Consider the following 26,740-nt stretch of genomic DNA (forward strand, 5'->3'; position numbering starts at 1 on the left):
AGAGCCTGTTCAGAGTCTTCGGCCTCCGGCATTCGAGGTACTCTCCGCATGGGCCGAGACTCAAACCGGCGATTACGGCGTCGATGACGGTCTTCTCATCTACATCCGGAGCCCTTGCGTGAAGTTTGTCGAGACTATGCAGATATTCTTGCAATGTAGATCCTTCTTGCTTCAGATTGTGAAAGGCACAAGAATTGACTTCTTCATGCTTCGGCGCTCTGAAGGCAGTGGTGAGCTCTCTTTGGAGCCGGTCCCAAGTGTGGATGTGTCCAGCCGGGAGATTGGAGTACCAATGCTGAGCGAGGCCCTTATGAGAGGACGAACGCTTTGACTTTGCAAGCCGCGCCGCCTCCGGATGCTTCAATGGCTGCTTCGTACTTGAGGAGGAAATCTTTTGGATCGGAATCACCATCGAACTGTGGGAGGATGGTTGGGTTGAAACGCGGAGGCCACGGGAGCTCTTCGAATTCTACGGAGAGGGGTGTGGTGGGGTTTTGTTGTGGATAAAGCTGTTGTGGGCGAAGCTAGTTTGGTATCACGTACTCGCCTTCCTCTTCATCCGAGTACTGATCTTCAATGAGGACAGGTTCTCTGCGAAGCCTTTGAGGCTGAGGCGCCTATTGCACGGGTCTGGGGTCTTGGCGAAGAGGCTTCATCATCACCAAATGATCTCGAATGGCTTGACGCATCGCCTTGCAGCGAAACTCTTGTTCTTTTAACTTGTTGAGTTGATCCTCTATCTCTTCGGCGGTGAGCTGGTGCCCTTTTCCCTTTGCTCCTGCAGCCGCTGGCACATTCGATGTGCCGGCTTGTGCTTGTTGCGCTTGATGGAGCCGCTCTGCGAGGCATGCCTCTATTCTCTTCATGGCTCGGATGTCTTCGGCGGAGATGCCGAGGTCGTGGGGATTGACCTCGAGGCCCCCGTCAGCGAGGTCTTCGACCTCGTGGTCTTCGATGTTGTCGCCGTTTGTCGTGACGGTGGTGTTGTTGTTCAAAGGCAGGGCTTCGGTCGAGACGTTAGCCTCCGAAGCCCGGGGTTTGGCTTCTTCTTCGCTGCCATGTGGTTGTGTCGAGGACGAACCACGGGTGGGCGCCAAAACTGTTGGTGTAAGACGCTCTCCGGAACGAAGAGGTCACAACAGCCCAAGTAGTTGGAGGCGAAGCCTTTCGAGAAATGGAGGCGGACAATAATGACACGAAAATCAAAGCAATAGCAAGTTTGCTCTGTATTCCATAATGGTTTGTACAGTTACAGGGAGGGTATTTATAGCCCAACGGCTCACCTACCCACTTGCTACAATTCCCATATTACCCCCTAACTGCCCCAAATACATAATATTTCATGGGTTATTTGGTAATATCGAATATGCAGACCCAATGGATTACAACTGGCCCGACATGTGGGTCCTAGTCTTGTTCCAGATCCTTTGCCGCCCGACATCTTCGATCGGGGCTTCGGAACCGGGCCTTCACCGACTCCTTCGCTTGATTTCCATCCGCCCTTGTACCTTCACTTCGGGACCTTCGCTTGGGTACCTCCGCGACTTCGCAGGATGGGACGCCGTCAGCAGCGACGGCGTGCTGGGTTCTCGTTAAGGCTACTTTGCTTTGAGGTCTTCGCTTAGGGGTCTTCGCCTGTGCTTCTTCACGAATCGACGTCTTCGCAAGGTGGCTTCCCCAACAAGCCCTAATACCAAAATTTTTAAGGCAACAAGAAAAGACGAACAACTCGTTTATTTTTCAATAAAATTAAACCCTCGTACAAGTGTTGTTTATCTTTTTACAGTTGGGGAAAACGGAGTTGGAGCCGGTCTAAGAGCGCATTTGTTAATTGGTGTAGCCGCATGATATAGAAAGAAAGACATCTAAATTTGGGATTGACATTTCATTATATTGTTGTACGATTGCCACTGCAGATATCATTACAGACCAAGTCTGGTTACCACAAAATATAGACACCGCACACCATACAGGTGCAACATCGTCATCAACTCGATGTACATTCAGCATCTGCCATTTTAACTAGGTGCCTGCTATTCCTCGATGTAAATTCGCCATCTTCATTTTTTTCTAGGTGCCTGCTATTTTGTAGGTTCATCGGCACCGGCCCCCAAGGCCTAAGGATCTCTACTCAAGGCGGTTGGGTCGATCACGTATAGGTAAGGTTGGCGGAAGGCGGCCGGTGTTGCTGCCCATGGTGAGAAGCTCATACAAGAGGTCCCTCCTTAGCTCGCCAATCTGCATTTGTGCATAGTTTCGGCAGGTAAATATTTGACAACTAATATGCATATATGACAAGAAGTACTGGAAAACAATGCATGAGATGAGATGATTGCGCAGAGATTGCACACTGACACATATGCCGATCAGGTTACCTTGCCAACTGACTCCAGCTCTGTGCCAGCGAATTCTCTTGTGAAGTGGAGCATGTATATTCCCGAGTTATAACTCCTACATGCAAATGAACATATAACTTAGTGGCGAGTACGGAATTAACTAATTATAGGTAAATAGTTTCATAAGCACAAACAATAGCATGCATCTGAGGTGTAAATAAGCTCATGGGTCCAATTCAGATTCAATTTAAGTCTTAATCGCACAAATTATTAACAAGTTATGAATTTTGTTGCATATATCTTACTTTGCTATTGTGTCATACTAAGTTTTTGTTCAGTATGCAGTACTGTAGTACCGACAGGGTATGCCAACAAAGATAAATGGCACTATAAGACTTACAACAGCTGCCTTTAGATTTCTGCAAGTGGCTGACAGCCACTTGATCAAAACTTTAGGCTGTAATCGTAAATGTTGTCTATTCTAATATGTTCTACAAATGAGATAAACTTGTGCAGTAAGGGTGAAGAAATAAAATCCTCAACCATATTACAAATAAAACACCTAACTGTTCTACATCTAAATTGGGCCTGCAAAGCATCTCATTCTTGGTTTTACTATAGCACCACCGGAACTAATAATGCATTAACCATGATGCTAAACCCATGTAAATAAAGCTAATTTTCTAGGATTTGCAAACTTAATCGTTAACTCCTAGCATAAAATAGGAACATGAATGTACTATTACGTATACCATAATGGTTACCAAAATAGATATATTATAGGTTGGGGCTTTAACATGTCCACGGCCGAGAGGGCCTCCAATGAATGTTTAGGGTGCGTAGCAGTAAGAGCCAGGCTACTAAATGAATAACTTACCTGAATACATGTTTCCCTCCAAGACCTTGAAGAAAGATGACAGACCACTCGTTGGAGCTAGACACTTGGTAATCCGTATCATATCCATGTGATGAGTTATAGTACTTCGATCTGCAGACAATGAGAGCTCCATGGAGAACATCCTTGATAGAGTCATGCCTGCTTTGTACATCCTGCTTGTTACTACCACCCTGATTAATCAACGGATCCAGGATGTTGAGTCTTTTCTCCTTGAAATCCCACACGTAACATGACCACTCGCCCTTCCAACATTGCACTGGCGCGATAACCTGAAGGTTGTATATGGAGATTACATGCACACGTAACTTCACAGTGCATAATAGTAAAATGAGCATACAAGGTTGCAATTGTAAATTACATCACTTGAGTGGAATCAAACTAACCATTCTGCAAAGCTTCACATTGTAATTGATGTGCGGACCAGAGAACATGGATCGAACTGCAGGTGATGATTCAGTGATCAGGTTGCTTCCATGCTCCAGGGCCAGTGTCTGCGTGCATGCAAGATGAAAATATAAATAGCCAGATATATCATTTACATGAACACGAACTATGGAAGCAACTACTCTTAGGAACTTACAGCCCAGTCAGCTGGCAAGAAGTGGCGCAGCCTTGGCTCACTGTTTAAATAAATCTTGTCATCCAGCTCCAGGAACAGGCGCATCATCAGGTTGCAGATATCTGGTTTGAGGCTGCCGCCACAAACAAACTGTGACCGAATACTCTCTCCAGTTACTTCAATAGGCCAAGGATTATTGTGAACAATCCATTTCCTGGTCGATCAGACAGGAAATACATCTCACATGAGCAGCACCAAAAATTAGATAAGAGGGTTTGCTTCAGTAGTCCTCCAAAAAAGTGTGTTTGAATCTAAAGAGAAAAAAAAGCTAGCGATGATCAAAGCAAAAACTGTACATATAGTAGTTGAATTTTATGCAAATTTACCCAAACTAGGACACAGATGGATGTCTGGATATGCATCAAGCCATCTACATCACTACGACCAATGTGAATTCCGAGCAATACAATTAAATGAGGTCTAACTAAAAAAAATACAAATGTTGTGGCATCTTTTGCAGTGCCATCTGTCATTTAATCATGACAATCACAATTAGATGGAACAAAAAGAGATTGTGATCTAGGTATTAACATCAGAACAAACACATTCCAATACACTGGTATTGAATCTGTCTAAAAGTTTGCTATATACTTTATAGGGAGCTGATCTATGAATAGTGACATTGTAATATACCTACACAATAACCATGATAGATTTATCCTTGGCTATTGATAATTCACATTTTTCATTGAGAGGACTGCTACAGCAAGACCTAACCAGTTACCTAGAACTACTGCATATATCAGAACTTTACTCACCATTTGAGTTGCTCATTGTCTTTTGTGCACGACTTCAACCACCTGAGGCAAGCATTGGCATCTTTTTCGGGTTGCCTGGGATGAACTCTCTGCCTCTTGTTGCTTGGTTTGTTATCTGCTTCATAAACTTCATCCTTCTTATTCAAGCTCAAGATCAATGACAACATTACCAGATTGGTGCAAATTACTTGGGGAATAAGTGGGTTGAACCACCTGATGTCTTCCTGCATCAATATGTGCAAGCAGTTGGTATGTTTGGGTCACATAGAATGCAACTAATATCCAACATATATGGTTGCGACCCCCCAATATATGTGCGAGAAAGCCAGCTATTAATATCAACTATAACAAATGGAATGCATAACGAATGAAGTTAGTTCAAATAACCTGTAGAAGGAGAATCTGACTGCCCCTGGTCGTGAGAGGCCTGTTGGGTTATTTCTTCAATGTGAAATTTCCATTTCCTTATTTCCTCGAGAGGTAGCGTCAATCCAGTTCTTGGTTTCCGAGGAATGGGAATCTCTTCCAAATTCAATCCCCCTTGTACACTTTAAGTTACAATGTAGCTATTGTTAAAAATCTGAAGAATTTTGTAATAAAAATATGATTGTTAAGATCACATACTGTTGAGCAGGGTTGGAAGCCAAATCCACAGAAGGTGAATGACTGACTTCCCTGAGGTTTTTTCCTTTACCGTCTCCACCTTCTTCCGCTGGAAAAATTTACTTGAGTCTTATTATGAGACGATGAGCACAGAATTAACTTCAGCTAAAAGGTAATACATATAACCACAATTGCCTCTGCATTGGCACCACAATAACTAAGGTCTAACGTATTGGAATCAGCAATCCCTTACGGTGCCACAGTAGAGCTATGCTCTTGTCTGTACAATGCTTTTCTCATAGGTGGTTAATTCGCATATTAAGTATGAAAAGACTCAAAATGAAAAATAATATAACTGACCAAGCAAATTGTAGGAGAGGACAATGCTTGTATTCATCCAACCCTAGAAGGGTGGGTATATATAAAACCTACACATGGGCCTCTAGATGAGCCTTTATACACATGGGCTCAATATACTCCAACACCTCCCGCAATCTGAACTACCGGCGCAGCGGTATTCAAGACTGGACAACAAGAAAGCCAACACCCCCCCGCAGTCTGAACAACCGACGCAGCGGTGTTCAAGACTGGACAAGATGAGAGTACAAATAGAGTACAAAGGACAAATACCCCCCGCAGCCACAACTAACCACCGGCTACGTTGAGGCTGGATCGAAACTCCGAGAAGGTCGACGAGGGCAGCCCCTTGGTGAAGATGTCAGCTAACTGGGAGGTAGTCGGGACATGGAGTACCCGAACATCGCCGATGGCGACTCTGTCGCGCACAAAGTGTAGGTCGATCTCCACGTGCTTCGTCCGCTGATGTTGGACGTGGTTGGTGGAGAGATACACGGCGCTGACGTTGTCGCAGTAGACGAGCGTGCTCTTGGCGAGCGGACTGTGGAGCTCCGCCAAGAGCTGTCGTAGCCAGGACGCCTCCGCCACACCGTTAGCGACAGCTCGGTACTCCGCCTCGGCACTGGAGCGGGAGACAACCGGCTGCCGCTTGGACGACCAGGAGACCAGGTTGCCGCCCAGGAAGACAGCGTAGCCGGAAGTGGAGCGACGAGTGTCCAGGCAACTAGCCCAGTCAGCGTCGGTGTAGACCACCAGCTCAGCAGAGGACGAGCGGTAAAGCACCAGGCCGAGGTCCACAGTGCCACGGACGTACCGGTGGAGACGCTTCAGCGCAACAAGGTGTGACTCCCGGGGATCATGCATATGGAGACAGACCTACTGAACAGCGTAGGTGAGGTCCGGCCTGGTGAAGGTGAGGTACTGCAAAGCGCCGGCAGTAGGATCAGCCACCGGATCACCCAGATCAGCAGACAGCTTCGCCTGAGTGTCGACAGGAGTGGAGCAGGGCTTGCAATCGGTCATCCCAGCCTGCTCCAGGATATCGAGGGCGTACTGCCGCTGGTGAAGAAGAAGACCAGACGGGCGAGGCTCAACAGTGACGCACAAGAAGTGGTGGAGCTGACCAAGATCCTTCATAGCGAACTCCTGCTGCAGAGAGGAGATGACACTGAAGTAACTGCTGACTGGAGGCTGTGAGCACAATGTCATCGACGTATAGCAGCAGATAGGCAGTCTCATTCCCACGGCGGTAAACGAAGAGAGACGTGTCAGACTTGGCCTCGGTGAACCCCAGTGTCAGCAAGAACGTGGCGAACCGAGAGTACCAAGCCCGAGGAGCCTGCTTCAGACCATAAAGAGACTTGTTGAGCCGGCAGACCATATCCGGACGACTCGAGTCCACAAATCCCGCTGGCTGAGATCAGTACACTGTCTCTGACAGAGTGCCGTGAAGAAACGCATTCTTCACGTCCAGCTGGTGCACAGGCCAAGAGCGCGAGAGCGCAAGCGAGAATATCGTACGCACCGTAGCGGGCTTCACCACTGGACTGAATGTCTCATAATATTCCACACCAGGCCGCTGAGTGAACCCCCGGAGAACCCAGCGAGCCTTGTATCGCTCCAGTGTGCCATCAACTCGACGCTTATGCGTCCAGATCCACTTGCCGGTGACCACGTTGCAACTAGACGGACGCGGCACAAGGTCCCACGTCTGGTTGGCAAGAAGAGCCACGTACTCCTCTTTCATCGCGCGACGCCAGTGAGGATCCGCCAGGGCGTTGCGGACAGAGGGTACCGGAGAGACCTGCGGCTCCCCCTCGGTGGCGGAGAGAGTCGCGGCCTGAGATGCCATCCGCCGAGTCACCATGGGATGGATATGCCGAGGATCCCTATGGACGACTGGCGGGTGGAACACCTCCGGCTCGGCTCGAGAGGGAGCCGGAGGAGGCTGCGGCGGCGACGGCTCCGGTGTAGGCGTCGCAGGAGCCTCCGGAGCAGGAGGCGGCGCAGGTGTCGGCGCCGAACGACGCCGGTACACCTGAACCGGCTGAGCGTACTGCTGCGGCGCCGGTGTCGGCGCCGAGCGACGCCGGTATACCTGCACCGGCTGCGCGTACCGCGCAGGTGCAGGGGTAGGCACAGGGGCCGCGCGTGGCGCAGCGGGAGACACCGGGGCCGCGCGCGGCACGACCGGAGGTCCGGGGGCTGCGCGTGGCGCGATCAAGGGCACCGGGCCCGCGCTCGGCGCAGCAGGGATCACCGGAAGCGGAGCCGGTGCACCGGGAAAACCTGCAGGGAAAGGACAGACAGGCAACGGTGGCTGAACCACCGGGTCAGTCGGAAACAGGGACTCAAGCTCGGGGTCAGGAGAAGGAGTGGAGGAGGTGGAGTAGGGGAAATCCGACTCGTCAAAGACGACGTGTCGGGAGATCAGGACGCAACGAGAGTTGAGGTCAAAGCATCGCTACCCCTTGTGGTCAGGGGAGTAACCGAGGAACACACAACGAGTCGAGCGGGGCGCCAGCTTGTGAGGAGCTGTGGCGGAGGTGTTAGGGTAACACGCACACCCGAAGACCCGAAGGTGGTCGTAGCGAGGAGGGGTACCGAAGAGAGCGTGGTGTGGAGTGGGGGCAGGGGTAGCAGTGGACGGAAGACGGTTAAGCAGGTAGGTGGCGGTGTGGAGGCTCTCAGCCCAGAAGCGCGGGGGCAGAGGCCTGGATCAAAAGGGTGCGCACGACATCGTTTGTCGTGCGAATCATCCGCTCAGCCTTGCCGTTCTGAGGAGGTATACGGACAAGACATACGCAGCTAAACACCCCGAGAGAGGAAGAAAGAACGGGAGGTGGAGTTGTCGAACTCCCGCCCGTTGTCGCACTGGACGGCCTTAACAATGAGGCCGAACTGAGTGGACACCCAGACAAAGAAGTGGAGGAGGGTGGGGAAGGTCTCCGACTTGGCACGCAAAGGAAACGTCCAAGAGTAGTGCGAGAAGTCGTCGACCACCACCAGATAGTACTTGTAGCCAGAGAGGCTGAGTACAGGGGACGTCCACAGGTCACAGTGAACAAGGTCGAATGCATGCGTCGCATGCGAAGAAGAAGAAAGAGGAAGTCGAACATGACGACCGAGCTGGCACGCATGGCAGAGGGGCTGAGCAGGAGCTCTAGTACCAGGAACATCGGTACTACGACTGAGCTGAGCCAGAACGTCGCGGCCAGGGTGACCAAGACGACGGTGCCAAGTGGTGGAAGACGGCGTCGCGGCAAAAGCGGCAGACCAAGACGGCCAGGGCGAAGAAGACGAGAGTGGTGCAGCGGAAGAAGGAAGGTGAAGGGTGTAAAGGGGCTCCGTGCTATCACACCGGAGTAGCGGACGCCGGGAGGCCGAATCCTTTACAGTGAGGCCAGAAGAATCAAACTCGATGGAACAAGGCCTTGTATGGTGTGGATCCTAGCCTGGGCATTGCTCCAAGAATTCCTGATGAAAATGACACAGAAGCCTCATCATTCTTGCAGGATAGACAGCTCTTGTTCTCTAGATTGAAGGACAATCTTAATCGTGCTCAGACCAAGATGAAGCACTATGCTGACAAAAACAGATCTCCTCGACAGTTCCAAGTGGGTGATTCAGTCTTTCTAAAGCTCCAGCCATACGCTCAGTCTTCTGTTGCCAACAGACCATTTCCCAAATTGGCATTCAAGTACTTTGGGCCATACAAGATCCTGGAACGGATTGGTCAGGCAGATTACAAACTTGAACTCGCTGCCCATGCTCAAGTCCACCCGGTGTTCCATGTTTCTCAATTGAAGCCCTCGGTACCTGACTTTACTCCAGTATTTGATGATGTTAGTGTCATTCCTAACCTAGATACTATGGATGTCTTTCCTGAACTCATTCTTGACCGTCGTCTGGTAAAGAAGGGGAGTTCGGCTGTTACACAGGTGAAGATCAAGTGGAGCGGTCTGCCTCTCCAGATGGCGACCTGGGAAGACTACTATGTGCTGAAGGAAAAGTTTCCTACTGCACCAGCCTGGGGACCGGCTGGTACTCAAGGCGGAGGCATTGTCACGGTCGATGGCAAGACACAGGATTAGTCATTTCTTTAATCATGGGTTGTAATTTTCAGCATGGGCCTTGGGCCGTTATCGGGCACGTGTAGCCCAGCTTCGTTGCTTATATGTACTCGGATTCGCTAGGGTTGAGCTATGGAAAACATGAAGGAAAACTATCCTAACTGAATCTCTCTCTCCTTCCCGAGTTCCCCTCCTCCCTCGGTGCTTATCTTCCCTCGAACCCTCTTCGATTCCTCCTTCTACCTTCCGAACCCGCTTCCCGGATTCTCCCAGTAGCCATCGCCGTCTGGACACTACAGCTCCATGGAGCAACCATCCCTATCTTTACCAAATATTTTCCGTATCGCATTCGCATCGCACAATAATAAAAGAAACAAACAAATTTACGGCAGCCACAGGGGAGAAATTTGTATACCTCGTGGCTGGGGCTGCGTTGATGACCCCTGGTGGCGGTGCTGCTGCCGGAGACCTCGGTCTGCGTCACCGGACATCTCCTCGGCAGTTCCTGGGGATCCTTGTGCGGCGCAAACTGCAGGTGATATATGAAACAAGTTATGAGGTTTTGATAGAGCATGCATCCTTCCGGATATCGACTGCTCACAGGGGCGAATCCAGCGGCGGTAGGATAGGAGGGGCATGGTGCCCCTCCTAAGCCCCCCTATAATTTTTTTATATGAATACACTGCGATGAAATGCTAAAGTTGTTTAGAAGTAGAAGAGAACCCTCCTCGTAATTATCCTGGATCCTCCACTGACTGCTCAAACTGCAGTTGATAGTGCTTGGTATGTATGTGTACCCTGAGCTTGCCGAACGGCTTGAGGCCACCCTCGCGGCGCACGGGGCGCCGGTCCTCCTCGATGCGCGCGCGCAGTCTCGTTGTCGTAGGCGGCAATGCGAGGCCGCCGCTGAGGCTGTGGCCGTTCGGAATCCAATCTCTCCAGGTAGAACACCTGCCCATGCCGTCGCAATTGCAATGGAAAATTAGCGCGAAACTGAGGGGGAAAAATAGCATTTGTGGCCCAGATTAGATTATATATACCTGGAGGAAGAGGAGGCATCCGGAGAGCTCGATCTTTGAACAAGTGACACCACCGGCGAGCTGCCGCTGCCGCTGGACGCGGCCGGCACATTCGAGCAGCTGCTGCAAGACGTAGCCCGCCCAGTCGAACTGGCGGACCTCGGTTGGGCTTGGGTTCGCGAGGGCGTGGAACACCTCCGTGTTGGTGTGCTCGCCCAGGCCGCGCGGGGCCAGGAAGTGCCCCACCACGAACAGGACGAAGGCGACCACGAACTTGTCGCGCTCCGACGGCGTCATCGGCCGCCTCGAACTCGAAGGCGGCGGCATCAGGCCGTCGAGGACCATCCTGGCGTACTTGAGCGTGACCTCCTGCCCTTGGCGTGGGTCCAGGCCGAGCGCCCGGCGCACGGCGGCCGCGTCCGCCTCCGTGGCGCCGAGCCCCGCCACCACCGGCCGCGGCCCGTGCGGGACGCCCAGGATCTCGTGCACGTCGCGCGCGGTGATGCGGACCGTGGCGCCGGAGCCGTCCGACATGGACGCCGGTGCCTTGGCGCTGGTGATCTGGTAGAACAGCCAGGCGGAGAAATGGCGGTCCAGCTTGTCGTACTGGGGCAGCTCGAGCAGGCCACCGAAACCGATGGAGCGGACCAGTTCTTCCTGCTCCGGGGAGAGCTGCTCGATGAGGTGGAAAACCTTACCCGGGGAGAACCGGTACTCCACCGTTAGGGTGTCGCCTGCGTCGTCGTCGCCGCCGCCGGCCGACGTAGCACCCCCCCCCCCCCCCGGATGATGCATTCGCTCGTTGGGGGCGGCGCGGCATGGCTTCTCCTGGCCCAGGAGAAGGGGCCAATGGCGGCAGTTGTGGCTTCTCTCTTGGCGTAGAACTAGAAGAAGCGGGGGAGAGGAGCCGAGCCCGAGCAGCGAGGTCGAGGCTTCCATTAATGAGCAGCAGCCACACGACAATATTTTTCTCTCACACCATTCATATAACAGTTTCCAACCACCAGCTAACTAATAGTATTTTTTTCTCACACTATTCCAGCAGCAGCCTCCAGCACCAGCACAACGAAAAGACCCTGGAAACGACGACGGCTCTTGAATTTACTGTTCTACCCTCATTAGGGCTGGCCACATTTTTCGCTTATACTTTTATCACTTTGCTGATTAGCCAGCTAGCGGTATTTTTATTCTTACAATAAATCAGCATCGACTACCAATCTCACAATAAGGCTCTGTTTAGTTTTTTACACGTAAACGCAAAAACGCCGTAAACGCATTATTTTACGAAGGAATCTTGCTAGTTTGAAGTACTAAATGAAGTCTATTTATAAAACTTTTACATGGATGGACTGTAAATCGCGAGACGATTCTAATGAGCCTACTTAATCCATGATTTGCAACAGTGATACTACAGTAACCATTCGCTAATTATTAATTAATCATGAATTAATTAGCATTATTAGATTCGTCTCGCGATTTACAACCCATCTATGCAAAAAGTTTTGTAAATAGACTTCATTTAGTACTTCAAATGACCAAGATTCCTTTGCAAAAATTTTTGCAAAATGAACTAAACAGGCCCTAAATTAGCATCGGCCATCAATCAACCAATCACAGCCAACCGAAAAGAGCATATATAGATATGTAAACACACGTATTTTATGTCTACAGTAGTTTTCTTTCCTCCCATCCTCGTACACAACGCGAATCATCATCATATACACTAAAAGTTTCCAAAATCAGCCTACTAGAATCAAAATTTAGATGGGTGGTTTATATAATCACGGGTTGTTATCAACAGGATTACTTTCCTTATTTTTTAGATACATGATGTATGCACCAAAGGTTTCTAAAATTAGTGAGATGAAATTAAGGATTGGATTAGATTTATCCGGATTCCTTTCCTTATTTTATAGATGTATGTCATATGCACAAAAGATATTTTCAAAATCAGTGAGCTAAAATTAAAGATTGGATTGGTGATTTATTCAATATACATCAAAGGTTTCCTTATTTTGTAGATGTATGCAATATACATCAAAGGTTTCCAAATCAGTGGTTTGAAATCAATGATTGGATTAATGAATTATAGGAAATTAAAGATTGATACTTGATCAATTTTACTTGTTTTCTAGATATATGTCATTTCTACCAAAGGTTTTCAAAATCAGTGGCTAAAGTTAAGGATTAGATTAGTGAGTTATGCAATCTAGAATTGATACCTGCTTGGATTACTTTTGTTCTCCGATTAACTGCCTTTAATAATAACTACTTTTTCTATTTCCCGCACCTATATAAGTAAGGTCGCAGATTTACCTCAAATAGTCTAACACATAAAACATATCTCCCTTATCTCTATTTGTTTCTACGTCTCCTTTGCATCCTTTGCACATACCATCTGTATAAACTCTTTCTCAGATGAATTGTTTTACAGATGTTTTCAAAGATCATGGTTGCTAATTTAATTTGTCCAAATTTATTCATTAAACAAAATTAAGTGTTGGATACAAGAGTTCATCAAGTAAGGTTATTATTATTTAGTTACGAGAGAACGCAAAAAGAGAGGAGATGAGACTATGATTGGGGTGATTAATTACTTCCATCAACAAAAAGAGCCGCTTGAAGTATCCTTCTCAGGCCGCAATAATTAGTATAGTATTTATGGTCTGTAGATGTACACACATAGTACAGCACTTTGGTTCGGATAGGAACGAGGAATGAGAGGGCCATAGGGGGCGGATCCGCCGCCCCACGCGCTCCAACGGCGCCCCCCACCGCGCACTCCAAATTGGAAGTATTAAATGAAGTCTATTTATAAAAAATTTTTACATAAATGGGATGTAAATCGCGAGACGAATTTAATGATGCTAATTAATTCATGATTAATCAATAATTAGTTGATAGTTACTGTAGTATCATTGTTGCAAATCGTGGATTAAATAGGCTCATTAGATTCGTCTCGCGATTTACAGTCCATCCATACAAAAAGTTTTATAAATAAACTTCATTTAGTATTTCAAATTAGTAAGATTCCTTCGCAAAATACATGGTAGTTGGAGTTGGTTGGAGAGAGAAATATAAAATATTGGATGGTGGGGTATATGGGGTTTGGTATGGGATGTATTGTTGGAGAGAATTTTGATATGGAGTGCGGAATCTGTTTAGAGAGGGGAGAATATTTTTTTAGAGAGTGGATTTTAGATGTTACCATTGGGATCAGCCTTAGGGACGAAGGTTTCGCCGTGCAGAGACTCAGGGACCCATTGCTAGTAAAAATTGTAAAATACTAGCGCGCATCATTTCACTGCCTCCACGAGACCATGACTAGCAACAGTGCCTGGTAACGTTTGACCAGGTAGTGACGCCAGCTCGCATTAATTAGAGCAAATTGCAGGAGAAGAGTGCACTTGCCTTGGAGATACATCCGATTAAGTTATAGAATACAAATATAGTGAAAATTTAGATACAATTACTATTTTTCCATTCTTTTAAAGATGCATTAGTATTTTTTTCATCTACTCTGTTTGGCTGGCCGTGACTAGTAGCTAGTGCTTATTTATTATGAGAGAAAAATACTGCTGGTTAGCCACTGATTCCAGCTGATTTGATTTAAAAGAAAAGTAGCTAATTGTCTGAAAAACCATCCGAACAGAGTCAGCAATCTTGTTTGGTTTGTGTTATAGAGATTCTAAAATAGGGTTTGACCACTAATTAGAGATGTCAAACAAATCAGTTTACAAAACCAACTCCAGAACATCTGCGCTAGGAATCCTGACGAATCTAATGAGATCTTTGACCACACGATTAGATGATGGTTACTGTAGCGTCACTGTAATCAATCATCAATTAATTACTATCATTAGATTGTCGCGAAAAGTTACACCCATCTCTGAAGAGGTTTTGCAAATAGACTTCATTTAGTACTACATGTATCTGAGATTCTCTTCACGGGAAGCGTGTTCTATAATTCTAGAACGTATCCAAAATAAGGTACTTCATGGGATGTTTAGTTGGTGAAAAAGTTTCGGTTTGGCTATTGTAGCACATTTCGTTGTTATTTGACAATTAATGGCCAATCATGAATTAATTAGCATCATTAGATTCATCTCGTAGGAATCAATTAGACTACGTAATTAGTTATTTTTTACAACTGCATTTAATGCTCCATATATATATTCGAAAATTCGATGTGATGAATACTGCATAAACTTTTTTGGAAACTAAACGCAGCCTCACAGAAACAGAAAGGATGAGAACTGAGCGGGGGCTCAGTTGGTCAGGTGAGCTGGGGCTCACGCTGCCCGCCGCGGTTCGAGCGCCGGCTCGACGCGGCACCTCATCTCCTTATTAAACGATCTGCCGGTGCTCCTGGCTTACTTAAAAAAAAAAAAAGAGAGGATCAGAGGACGACCAGAGTCCTACCCTGTGCTCTTTCCTGGCGAGAGTGCACACAAGGCTTGGCAACCAAGTTTCGGGTGTGTTTAGATCTTTTAACAAGAAGTTTTGAAAGAGAATCTTGCTAATTGAAGTACTAAATGAAGTCTATTTATAAATTTTTTTGCATGGATGGGTTGTAAATCACGAGACGAATCTAATTGTCGTGGGATTTCTAGGATACCCACAGCCGGGTGGCGGAACACATCTGCCTATTCCCAGAGGGGGAGTACTCGGGGAAGTACTAGGCGATTGGACTAATCTAACTCTGAGGCAAGAACACAAAAACACAGCAATCTAGAGTGGTTCGGGCCGCCGGAGCGTAATACCGTACATCCACTGGGAGTAGTATTGCTCTTGGCTGTGTGTGAGTCTATCCTCTGCCTCAACTTGGCTTTTTTTTAGCGAGCGTCCCTCTTTTATAGACCAAGGGGGGCGCATACATAAGTGTGAGGCCCCGACAGGTGGGCCCAACGTGATTGTATAGTATATTGCAGAGAAGGCTTGAGTGGAGCTACAGTGGTTGAGAATCTCTTCTTAGATACGCTTCGTCGTCCTGTAGTCCCTCTGGTCTTCTCTTGTCCCATCGGCGAGGCGCCCGTTGGGGCAACGTAGCTTGCGGCGTAGTCTGGCGAGGCTATTGTGTAGGCGCCATAATGGGCGAAGCCGAGCCGTTGTGTCCAACTGGCATAGCAGACTGAGCGTGGCATGGGCGGCGCCAGCGGCTACCCTGTGCGCCTTGGTAACACGCGATCAATAGTGCACCTTGGTCAAAAATCGCCTCGGGCTCTGTTGTGGCAGGGCGCACTTCCACCTACCGCAGTGAATGCAGTAGGTGGGCGAGTCTTCCCGCGGAAGCCATGCGGCCCCGCGTGCGTGCCCGTGCTTGCAGACACGTGGCAGCTCCGGACCACTCCCAGGCGGGTCGTTGGTTCAACACCCTATTGAGGGATCCAGTCAGCATATACGGGGGTCCGGAACCCGACAGGGGTCCGGTGCCCTGTGGGAGGTTCGGGACCCTCAGCCATTCGCGCCTGAGCGCTTCCTCCTTCGAGACACGTGGCGTTACCAGACCCATCCTAAGCGGGGATCGGGTCCGGGGCCGTTTGTCAGGTGAGCAGGGCTCCGGACAGGAGTCCGGATGCCTGGCTGCCAAGGTGTAGTTAAAGATAACTACGAGGCTCTTGCCTTAGACACAGCAAGAGAGGGTACCTCAGTCCTGAGGTACCGGCAGTGGCCCCCGGGCCCACCTCGGGAGAGGTACGAACCTGTGGGTGGGGCCACTTTCGTGATGTGTTCCCACCCAACTTGGCTGCGTCGGCGTGCTTATGACGAGAGCGGGTGCTCCGGACCCCTTGGTGGCCGAAACACCTGTTGCCAGGTTTAGGTACTAGAGCGCTTTCCACAGGGCGGCGAAGGTGTAGGCTTGGGGTACGGAACCAAGCCAAGCGGCTACACAGACCTCGGACAGCCCAGGGAGTGAGCACCACTTCCCCGGACCTGACTCCTGATGATTCCATGAAATATGTTACAGGATCTCGCAGTAAGGTGTAGGAAACCGGCCTTATACCAAAAAAGAGACCGGGACCTCTAGGGACAACAGTCTCGGATACTAGAGTACTTGTAGCAGGGTAGAGAAGTACGTAAGCTTAGGGCACATTACCAGGCTAAGCTACGCGGAGCTTCTCTACCCCAGGATACGAGCACCACTTCTCCTGAGCAGGTCCCTAGGGGTCCGGTCTATCTTCCAGCTAGAAGGGGTGTCCCCACCTGACTACAAGCCAATAACTCAACTTGGATCGTTAGCCACAAAGGAAAAAACTCTGATTGGGAGAAAGAAATAGTTAAACCGAGACAAATCAAGGTGGAGTCCAGATAAAACTGAGAAAATAAATCTCCTTTATTATTTAACTTATGTGGTTATCATGGTGCACATCAGAGGTCGGGATTACGAGGTCAGACCTCTACCGCTCCGGACCATTTGTTGCCTGTTTGTGCGATAGAGCCAGAGGTCGGGTTTACAAGGCCGGACCTTGACCTCTCTGAACCACACGTAGGCGCCACGTTATTACAAAGGACAAACTTTCTTAATCCTATCTAGGGTAACCTATAGCCGCCATCCATACAGTATGTATTTCCCCGGCCGGAGTGGTACTGCCACCTCTGGATTCTTCATAGTCGTCGGAGGTGAAGGCGCCCTGGATGTGCCTGAACTGCATCATCTAGCATCACCTCGAAAGCTCGGGGGGCCACTCCTTGCCTAAGAGCTACCATATGCCTAGGTAGCATGGAGACAAATTCTTTGGCTTTGAATGGGAGAGGCCCCCAGCCGCCGCCGTCTGCCACCGGAAGCCAGCCCGACGGCTGCTCACGGTTGAACCCGGCTCTCCACCCTGGCACAGCAGGAGAATGGGTGCTCGTTTTAGCACGGAGCGTGGAGAAGGGCGGTCGTTCGCCGGCTCGACCTTGATGCTGACGTTGGGGGCCCCCGCGCCTGGTGGCGGGGTCCTGTCTCCAGCAGCACCAAGAGAGGTCCGGGCCTGGCAAGGGCGGAGACGACAGTCAACTTCCCCTGGGCCACAACGTTCGGCTCCAGACTTCATGTTGAGAGAAAGCCTTGAGCCAACGCCATGCCGCCGCAGGGGAGGCCTGATAGTTGCTTGAGAGAAAACCTTGAGCCGACGCAGAGGTGGCGACGCACAGCGGACGTCTCCGCTGTGCGCCACCGCGCCGGCTCTGAGGTGTCGCAGTGGTGACGCACAGCAGACGCCGCTGTCGTGCGCCGCCGCACCGTGGGCCTCGTCGCCTCGGGTCGTGGCATGCGGCATGGGTGACGCCCTGCCTCTCTTCATCTTCTTGTCGCCGTTGCAGAGGATGAGCTCAGCCTCAAAGGCCTGAAGATCCAGCCAGCGCCTGTCCCTCCCCACGGACGGCCCCAAATGTCGTGGGATTTCTAGGATACCCACAGCCAGGTGGCGGAACGCACCCGCCTATTCCCAGAGGGGGAGTACTCGGGGATGTACTAGGCGATTGGGCTAATCTAACTCTGAGGCAAGAACAGAAAAACACCGCGATTTAGAGTGGTTCGGGCCGCCGGAGCGTAATACCCTACATCCACTGGGAGTAGTATTGCTCTTGGTTGTGTGTGAGTCTATCCTCTGCCTCAACTTGGCTTTTTTTAGCGAGCGTACCCTTTTATAGACCAAGGGGGACGCGTACATAAGTGTGAGGCCCTGACAGGTGGGCCCAACGTGATTGTATAGTATATTGCAGAGAAGACTTGAGTGGAGCTACAGTGGTTGAGAATCTCTTCTTAGATACGCTTCGTCGTCCTGCAGTCCCTCTGCTCTTCTCTTGTCCCATCGGCTAGGCGCCCGTTGGGACAACGTAGTTTGCGGCGTAGTCTGGCGAGGCTATTGTGTAGGCGCCATAATGGGCGAAGCCGAGCCGTTGTGTCCAACTGGCATAGTAGACTGAGTGTGGCGTGGGTGGCGCCAGCGGCTACCCTATGCGCATTGGTAACACGCGATCAATAGTGCACCCTGGTCAAAAATCGCCTCGGGCTCTGTTGTGGCAGGGCGCACTTCCACCTACCGCAGTGAATGCAGTAGGTGGGCGAGTCTTCCCGCGGAAGCCATGCGGCCCCGCGTGTGTGCCCGTGCTTGCAGACACGTGGCAGCTCCGGACCACTCCCAGGCGGGTCGTTGGTTCAACACCCTGCTGAGGGGTCCGGTCAGCATATACGGGGGTCTGGAACCCGACAGGGGTCCGGCGCCCTGTGGGAGGTCTGGGACCCTCAGCCATTCGCGCCTGAGCGCTTCCTCCTTCGAGACACGTGGCGTTACCGGACCCATCCTAAGCGGGGATCGGGTCCGGGGCCGTTTGTCAGGTGAGCAGGGCTCCGGACAGGGGTCCGGATGCCTGGCTGCCAAGGTGTAGTTAAAGATAACTACGAGGCTCTTGCCTTAGACACAGCAAGAGGGGTACCTCAGTCCTGGGGTACCGACACTAATGATGGTAATTAGTTCATGATTAATCTATAATTAGCAAATGATCACTGTTGCAAATTATGATTTGTCTCGCGATTTACAGCCCATTCATGAAAAAAAATTTATAAATAAACTTCATCTACTACTCCATACATATGTCCAAATATTTGATGCAATATTTTTGGATGTGAAAATTTTGGATCTAAACAGACCCTAACGGAACCGCCGGCCGGCGAGATCAGGTCAGCTCCCTCTCTCTAGCTCCATGGATATGGAGCCCGGATGAAGCAAAGTCTCGATCAGTCTCCATACCACCGCTTTTATATCATGTCTTGTCACCACCGGCGTCTGTAAAAATACCAAACTCCTTTTTTTAAATACTTATTATATTTTCTATAATTTTATTTGTCAAAAAATTTGGCACTTCACATTCTCTGAAATATGATTTTCCTATTTTTACAACTAAAAAAACTAGGTTTAGTATCGGTTGCATGAGCGCCGATTGCCTCGACCAGTAACGGCTAGCCGTACTGATTGCATTGCAGCAGCCCGTACTAAATCGCCACCCAAGACACTGAAAAAAGAAAAAATGAATGCGATTGAGAGGATTCAAACCCACAACTCTAGTCTCGTGTGTAGCTTTATTGTCATCCCATCTATACATCATATGTGACTAGATGCGAGATGTTTTCTTTTGGAAGCAGCCATAGAGATCTATTTTGTATCAAACTAAGACACTGACCTGTACTAAATGTCTTCCTTCAGTATCGGTCGGTATTATTAACCGGTACTAAATGGCGACACCATTTTAGTACCGAGCTCAAACACCAACCAGTACTAAAAAATGACTTTTTAGTATCGGATTGTGTTATGACCCGGTACTAAATGGCATTAGGGGGCGTTTAAATTTAGAACTTGTACTAAATTCACCTCCAAAGCTATTTAGTACCGGTTCTAAATGTGATCGGTACTAACACTTATGGACGAACGACTAGTTTTCTGGTAGTGTTTGCTCTCACAATAATATTGTGTGAATATTCTAGAAATACTAGAAGGTACCTCTAGAAGAGTGTTTTGGTTATTTCATGCTTAAAACGTGAATTGCTTTTCTTGGTCCAAGTTGCTAAGTATTTAGAACCAGAGGTTAGTATCTATGTAGTCAAAAAAAAAATTGAACGCACCGAGCAGTTGGAAGAGCGGCGGCCGACTCATACCATCATCGACCCATTGAACTCTCTCCGTTTCAAAAAAAATGCAACTCTTACTTTTCGAGTAGTCAAATATTTTTAATTTGATTAAATTTATACGAATAAGTATCATTAAATTAAACATATAACATATTTTCATACTAAATATGTTTAAAATATAAATGCTTAATATTATTTAACTTAAAAGTAATAGAGAGTTTCATTATTTCTGTAATGAGGCAGCATACGCATTAGGCAAAAGCAAGGATCTCGGCAAAAGATTTGACTCGTACCCGGACTCAGCAAGGACGTCGAGACCAGGGTTCACCTTTTCGTTTTTTTATCGAATCCCGCCAACTGCCGGAAACGAAATTTCGGCCGAAATTTCGCCAAATTTCGCTAATTCCGAACGGAAAGAGAAGTCAAATTCAAAAAACGAAATTTCGGTGATTTCGACCGAAATTCGGTGATTTTCCACGGAAAATGATGTCAATTGTGATTTTCCTACTGTTTCGGAGGTCAAAAGAAAAACTTTTGAATACTAACTTTGTTCAGTTTTTCGAGATCTACAACTTTTGTTTCAGGAACTTTTTCATTTGAGCAATGGTTTGAAAGTTATTTAATTATTTCAAAAACTACCAATTAAAAGTCTTGTCATTTCATGTGACAACTTCCATTTTCTCTCTTAGTCCTCAACTGGACTTTTATTATTCTTGTTATTGCGGATATGCCTATAAATTTTCAGGGACATTGGTTGATCCAATTAAAAGTTGGTTTAAATCCAGGACAAACATGATTTGAATTGGTTATCAATTCATGTGACAGTGTTTGAAATATTTTTTGGATTCAATTTATATAGATAATTGTTAAAGCATTATGTGGACTCACTGCACACAACACCCATGTTCATCATTGGAGTAGACGAGTAATACTTGCCATTCTATTCTTTCTTTTCAAAAAGAATTGCTCTTATTTCTATTCTTCCAGGGCCTAGGAGCACATGTAAGATTGGACTAAATTGAATCTAATATTTTTCATTTAGAATTGCATCTCTGTGATAAATTTTGTATGCTGAGAAAAAAAGGAGAAATAATATTAGAGGGTAGATTGGACTAATTGAAATTTTCAGGGGAGTAATTTGAGCCTAAATTTTATTCGGGAGGTTAAGTGGATAAAGTGAATTGGTGAGGAGTAAAATTTAGACATGTTGCGCATATCACAGTTCAGAGTGCATATTATATGTTTCACACACAATATATCCAACACAAAACCATATAAGCATGTCCACATAGCATCCACAACAATCCAAAGGTGTTAAATAACTTTTAAACCGATGTAGGTATGCATATGAAATTGAATAGGTACCTCATTAACATCATGATAAACCAAAGTCTAGTTGAAGTCGAGGGAAGAAAACAAATTTTTGCATATGAAATGACGAGTCATTCAAATTACGATTCCAAATGTTAATTTTAGCCTAGCAAATGATCTTATATTTGAGTGTGTTCTAGTCATATTTGCTTAGAAAAACACCTAGTTTTTTATCATATTTTTTTCCCAATTTTTTACAATTTTTTTTGATTTTTTCAAATTTAAAATGAAAAATATCGAAATATACTGAAATTTTTTTCCCGGTAACTAGCGGAAACGGAAAATTTTTCGAAATTTCGCCGAAATTGTTAACCCTGATCGAGACACAACACTAGCGTGCTGCAGTGTAGCAAGGACTCGGCGCGGACGCCTATCGCACGCACGCCACCTCCACTCCACAAGTCGGAGGTGCGGCGCCGCCCCCCGGTCGGAAGGTTACCGGGCCGTGATGGCTGCCCTGCCACTGCCATGCATCCGTCTAAAAATACTAAAAGAACAAAACAGCAGTTCACTGTATCTTAGAAAAAACAGCTGTTCACTGTCAACCAATCGCGAGTTTCAGATTCAACAGTAGGTCAATTCTGGCTTCCACAGTACGTACGTAGGGTAGGACGGAGTGGTGGTTCCCACGGGCCACGTCTACTCAAAATAAAGGCATACTGCTACGTGAATTTACATCAGAGATTGTCGGGAGTAGATTTCTAGGACCTATTCGCTGTCCTGGTGCTGAAGGCGACTGCTGAAATAGTGTAAGAGAAAAATATTGTTAATTAACTGATATTATTACTGAAATAGTATGAGAGAAAATACTGCTGACTAGAAACCGGCCGGAGCGGTGTATGTCTCTCTCCGCCGTGCAAAAAGTAGTGACGCCAGCATGCATGAGCACGGGAGATAGCAAGAGGACCAGAGGAAATACCTCTCGCCGCGTTCGTTTAATTTGATGCATGCTGCAATCTAATTAATAACCTGGCACAAAAACAAAACTAGGGTGGGACGTGCGATACTTCACTAATCTAACCGTGCCTGTATCTGATAGTTCAATATTTTCTCTATACTACACCTATATCATTTTTCACCGTATCGATATCACCGTACCGGTATCACGTATTGGAGATACATGCGTGAGATCTAACCAAAAGATATGCAATCTGAATTAAAAAAATGCAATCAAACGCAGCAGCAGGCAGCAGCGGCTGCCCTCTGCACCGCAGTAACCGAGACGAGGAGAGAGAAATCCTCGCCAGGCCAGCCTTGGCGACGAAGCAGCGGCCGTGTTTGGTTAACACACCAAAAAAATTTCAACAAAATAAATATACGTATGGAGTACTAAATAAAATTTATTTACAAATTTTTTTTATAAATGAGTGTAATTTTTCAAGACGAATTTAATGTCGGTAGTTAATTAATGATTTGCTACAGTGATACTACAGTAACAATCCTCTAATCATGCGGTCAAAGATCTCATTAGATTGGTCTCGCGAATTTACTAGAGGTCCTGTAGATAGTTTTATAATTAAATTTTATTTAATACTCTAAATTAGTGATTAAAAATAAAAAAAATTTGTGAAATTTTTTTCAACCCTAACCAAACACGGCCGCGTTCTCTCTCTGGCGCGCCACCGCTATCGTACGTGTCAGAACTAGCGCGCGCAGTGGCTCCGTACCTTGCTGGCGATCGTCAAGATCGAGGTGCAACTGCGGCCGGCTGCGCGAGGCAAGCTCAGGTTGTGAAACGAACCGAGTTGTCGAACGGGCAACCCGACTCCCTGTATCGTCGTGATAGTCCCTGGATCAGTAGCTATCACATACAGAACTTATTTCAATTACATATCACAGTCATACTTCGCGATAAAACACCTCAAAGGTTTATTTATTACATAATCCAGCGGATTGTTGTACGAAATTCTGATACAAGCCCATTGGTCTACAGGCTTGGCACCACACTTACTAGCCTTGGACCGGATCCACCCGCATAGTGGATAAGTGGTGTGCACGCTCACAAAGTCCCACTAATCATAGTTACACCAACCGGTTCCTTATATGCTGGGGCGAGCATCTCCATCCTCATGCGTATCCGCCACAGCGGTCCGCGACTGGCACCCATTACAGGTAAGGCCCACAAACACCTCAAAAGTCCAACCGTGTCCAACGACACAACATGCACCCGCAACAGGTGCTCGCAGGGTGTGCCCAACACACACCCCCAGCAAAGTCAACTTGCTCGCCCTCTGCTAAAAGCCCTAATCACCAACTCCTGATATGGTGGATCTCCACACACGCTAAGGGCCTATTCGTAATTACGAATTACTAAGGGGGCCAAAGTGCTAAAGTGCACAAAAGTATCCAAATAAGATCCAAATCACACCAAAACCTACTCTAACGGGTAGATCATGATTTTAGAAGAATTATGAAACTAGTTTCATAATTTTCGGAGCTCTGGTTAATTTATTATCAATTTTTGAAGACTAAATCTATTTCTGGAATTAACAAATGATTTTCGGAAAAAAGGGAAACACACAGTCAACGGTCAAAGTCCAGGTCAACAGGGCCCACGTGTCAGTGGCCCCACCTGTCAGCCTCTCATTAGAGGATGACATGTGGGACCCGCGGGTTAAAAAGGTTAAAGGAAAAAGAAAAAGAAAAAGAAGTCCAAGGGTGTTAATGGGCTCAAAAGGAACCCGGGCCGGCTCGGCAGCCCAACTACTCGGCTCGGTCTGGCGGCTTGGCGGGCTGGCTTAGCTCGGCTTGGATTAGCAGGCCGGCTCAGGTCGGCCCAACTTGGCTCGGATTGGCAGGCTCAAAGCAACGGGCCGGCTCAGGTTGGCTCAGCAGATCGGCTTGGGCTCGGCTTCACAGGGCAGGCCGGCTCGGACCACGGCTTGACTTGCTGGGCCGAAAGCAAGGCCTGATCACCCTCTCATCTCTCTCACTCTCTTACAGGCCAGGCCCGCGGGGCTGGTGCGGACGGCGAGGGTTTGGCGGCGACGGCGAACGTCTCTCCGGCGGTGCATCCTTCAGGCGGAGACGGCGGGGCTTCCGAAGGTGAAGCGAGCTCCTGGTGGTGGCGCCGAGGTGGAACAAGGCAAGGGCCAGGCAGCGGTGGCGGGTTCGCGACGGCATCCGTGCTCAGCGACGCGCGCGTGCGCGGGAGGCCGCGACACGGCTCGCCCGTGTGTCCGAGGGCGTGGTCAGGAGCAAAGCAAGGCCGGTGGCAAGGCAGGGTCTGTGCTGTGGCGAGGCGTGTGCGTGTGGAGCGCATCCGCGGTCGAAATGCGGCGGCGCAGGCGAGGCCAGGGCAATGACGGCGAGGCACGGAGATGCAAGGGTGGCTAGGAAGGGGGGCGCACGCGCGCGGGCACTCGTCTTCCCGAAGCCGTGGCGTGGCCGCGCGGCTCGTGCAGGTGTCCGGCCTTCCGGAGCTGCAACGGCCGGCGGAACGGCGATGGCTTGGAGGCGGATCATGGCGGCAACAGGAAACAAGGGAGCGGTGTACGGCAGGCTCACCAGCGGGTCTGGGGAAGAGGGACTCGGCGCCGTGACGGGTCGGTGCAGGCGATGGTGGGGCCGTGCAGTGCCGCGCGGCTTCGTTGGTGTAGACGTTCAGGCGCCGGCGCCGTGAAGCTCCCTGTGGCGGCGTGGCATCGTGGTTCGGGTGGCGTCCTCCTCCTCCTTCCTGGCTCCGGCTCCTTGGCTCGGCAGCGACGTCGAGCTTCCGGTGGAGCTCCTCCTCCTCTTTGCAGCACTCCTCTTCTCCTCCCTCTTGGCCCTCACTCTCTCTGCTCTATTCGTGGCGGCGGCAAAGGGGAGAAATTCCCCATGGCTAGGGTTTGGCGCGGCCGATTGGGGGCTTTTATAGATAGAGCGGCTAGGGTTGTGCTCCATGGCGGGCCCGGACGCCGAGGGCGTGGATGGGGTGCGCACGCCGGGCTTGGACGCGTGGCCACATCAGGGGCCTCCGCGGTGGGTTCTTGGCGCGCAAGCAAGGGGACAGGGCAGGCAGGGCTTTTCAGCGGGCATCGCGGCGCGGGGACCGGGCGGTTCGTCGCCTTGTCGCGACGCGGGGACGGGCGCGCGCGCGCGGCGCCATCGCCCGCGTGAGGGGGCGGCGTCGTGTGAGCGAGCGGCAGAGGAAGGGGAAAGGGGAACAGAGGTGTGGGGCTGACGTGCGGGGCTAGGTTGTCAGTGGCACAGAGCGGGTGAGGGGAGGCAGCGTGCGGCGTGAGGCTGGTTTGGGTCGCGCGGGCGCTTCTGCGCACACGTGCGAGGCGGGCCAAGCAAAGGCGATCGGAGCAGGCCAGCTAAGCGGGGCGGCGAGCAGGCCACGAGCGCAGGTTGGGCCGGCGGGAGGTGAGCGGGGCAGGCCGGGGTAACGGGCTGGGGCAGGAGAGTGGTTAGCGGGCTGGATTGGTTAGGTGGATTTGTTAGCAGGGTTTCAGCCCAAGGCAGGTTAGGGGTTTTAGTTAGTAATTGCATTTGATTTGAATGGCTCAATTCAAATCAAATGCCACCCAAATTCAAACAAAAAAATTCAAAGCCAAATTTAAACAAGGTAGATGCGAATAAACTCCAACTCCAAATATAGCACACTAACATTTATATCCTTATATTTGTTTTGGTTTTAATTTACTAGGAATTTAAGGTGGAGGAGAGATCAACCTTATATTATTTCTACCTAATTACACATGCACACAAAATTTTTTTGAAATTTCACATTTTTGAACTATATAACATTCCGTAAAAATACCAGATGTTACAGTCTATCCCCCTCACAAGAATCTCGTCCCCGAGATTAAAGGTTTACCAGGGTTTCGAAGAGGTGAGGGTATTTCTCCTTCAGATCAGCTTCCTTCTCCCAAGTGGCTTCTCGTTCTGTGTGATTGCTCCATAATACCTTGCAGTACGCAATGGTGGTCCTTCTAGTTTCTTTTACTGCTCGGCCCAGTATCTTCATAGGGTACTCCACATATTCAAGAGTTTCTTGGAAATCTACTACCTCAGTCGGAACTATCTTTTCTGGTACTCGCAAGCACTTGCGTAACTGAGATACATGGAAAACAGGATGCACCCCAGCAAGTTCTTCAGGTATGTCGTGG

General features: G+C 48.8%; 2 protein-coding genes across 2 annotated transcripts; both read right to left on the minus strand.

Annotated features, from left to right (window-relative positions):
* Positions 1-1,870: 1,870 nt before the first annotated feature.
* On the minus strand, positions 1,871-4,118 carry LOC120672089. Its single transcript, XM_039952383.1, has 5 exons — positions 3,815-4,118; positions 3,618-3,725; positions 3,214-3,503; positions 2,376-2,451; positions 1,871-2,238 (listed from the first exon to the last, which is right to left on the minus strand). The coding sequence occupies exons 1-5, from the start codon at positions 3,899-3,901 to the stop codon at positions 2,128-2,130; spliced, it is 672 nt and encodes a 223-aa protein (XP_039808317.1). The 5' UTR covers positions 3,902-4,118; the 3' UTR covers positions 1,871-2,127.
* Positions 4,119-5,003: 885 nt separating this feature from the next.
* Positions 5,004-11,409, minus strand: LOC120672088. Its single transcript, XM_039952382.1, has 4 exons — positions 10,685-11,409; positions 10,060-10,595; positions 5,236-5,323; positions 5,004-5,159 (listed from the first exon to the last, which is right to left on the minus strand). Exons 1-2 carry the CDS (start codon positions 11,195-11,197, stop codon positions 10,404-10,406), a joined length of 705 nt encoding a protein of 234 aa, XP_039808316.1. The 5' UTR covers positions 11,198-11,409; the 3' UTR covers positions 5,004-5,159; positions 5,236-5,323; positions 10,060-10,403.
* Between the last annotated feature and the right edge of the window lie 15,331 nt (positions 11,410-26,740).

This window comes from Panicum virgatum, chromosome 5N, assembly GCF_016808335.1.
Source record: "Panicum virgatum strain AP13 chromosome 5N, P.virgatum_v5, whole genome shotgun sequence".
In the NCBI taxonomy this organism is placed as follows: domain Eukaryota; kingdom Viridiplantae; phylum Streptophyta; class Magnoliopsida; order Poales; family Poaceae; genus Panicum; species Panicum virgatum.

Coding starts and splice junctions, on each gene's coding strand:
- LOC120672089 (XM_039952383.1), bottom strand. CDS start 3,901: ATGATGCGCCTGTTCCTGGAGCTGGATGACAAGATTTATTTAAACAGT. Junction 3,504..3,617: donor ATGTGAAGCTTTGCAGAATG/GTTAGTTTGATT, acceptor TACAACCTTCAG/GTTATCGCGCCAGTGCAATG. Junction 2,239..2,375: donor AGCTGGAGTCAGTTGGCAAG/GTAACCTGATCG, acceptor GCACAAATGCAG/ATTGGCGAGCTAAGGAGGGA.
- LOC120672088 (XM_039952382.1), bottom strand. CDS start 11,197: ATGTCGGACGGCTCCGGCGCCACGGTCCGCATCACCGCGCGCGACGTG. Junction 10,596..10,684: donor GATGCCTCCTCTTCCTCCAG/GTATATATAATC, acceptor CGGCATGGGCAG/GTGTTCTACCTGGAGAGATT.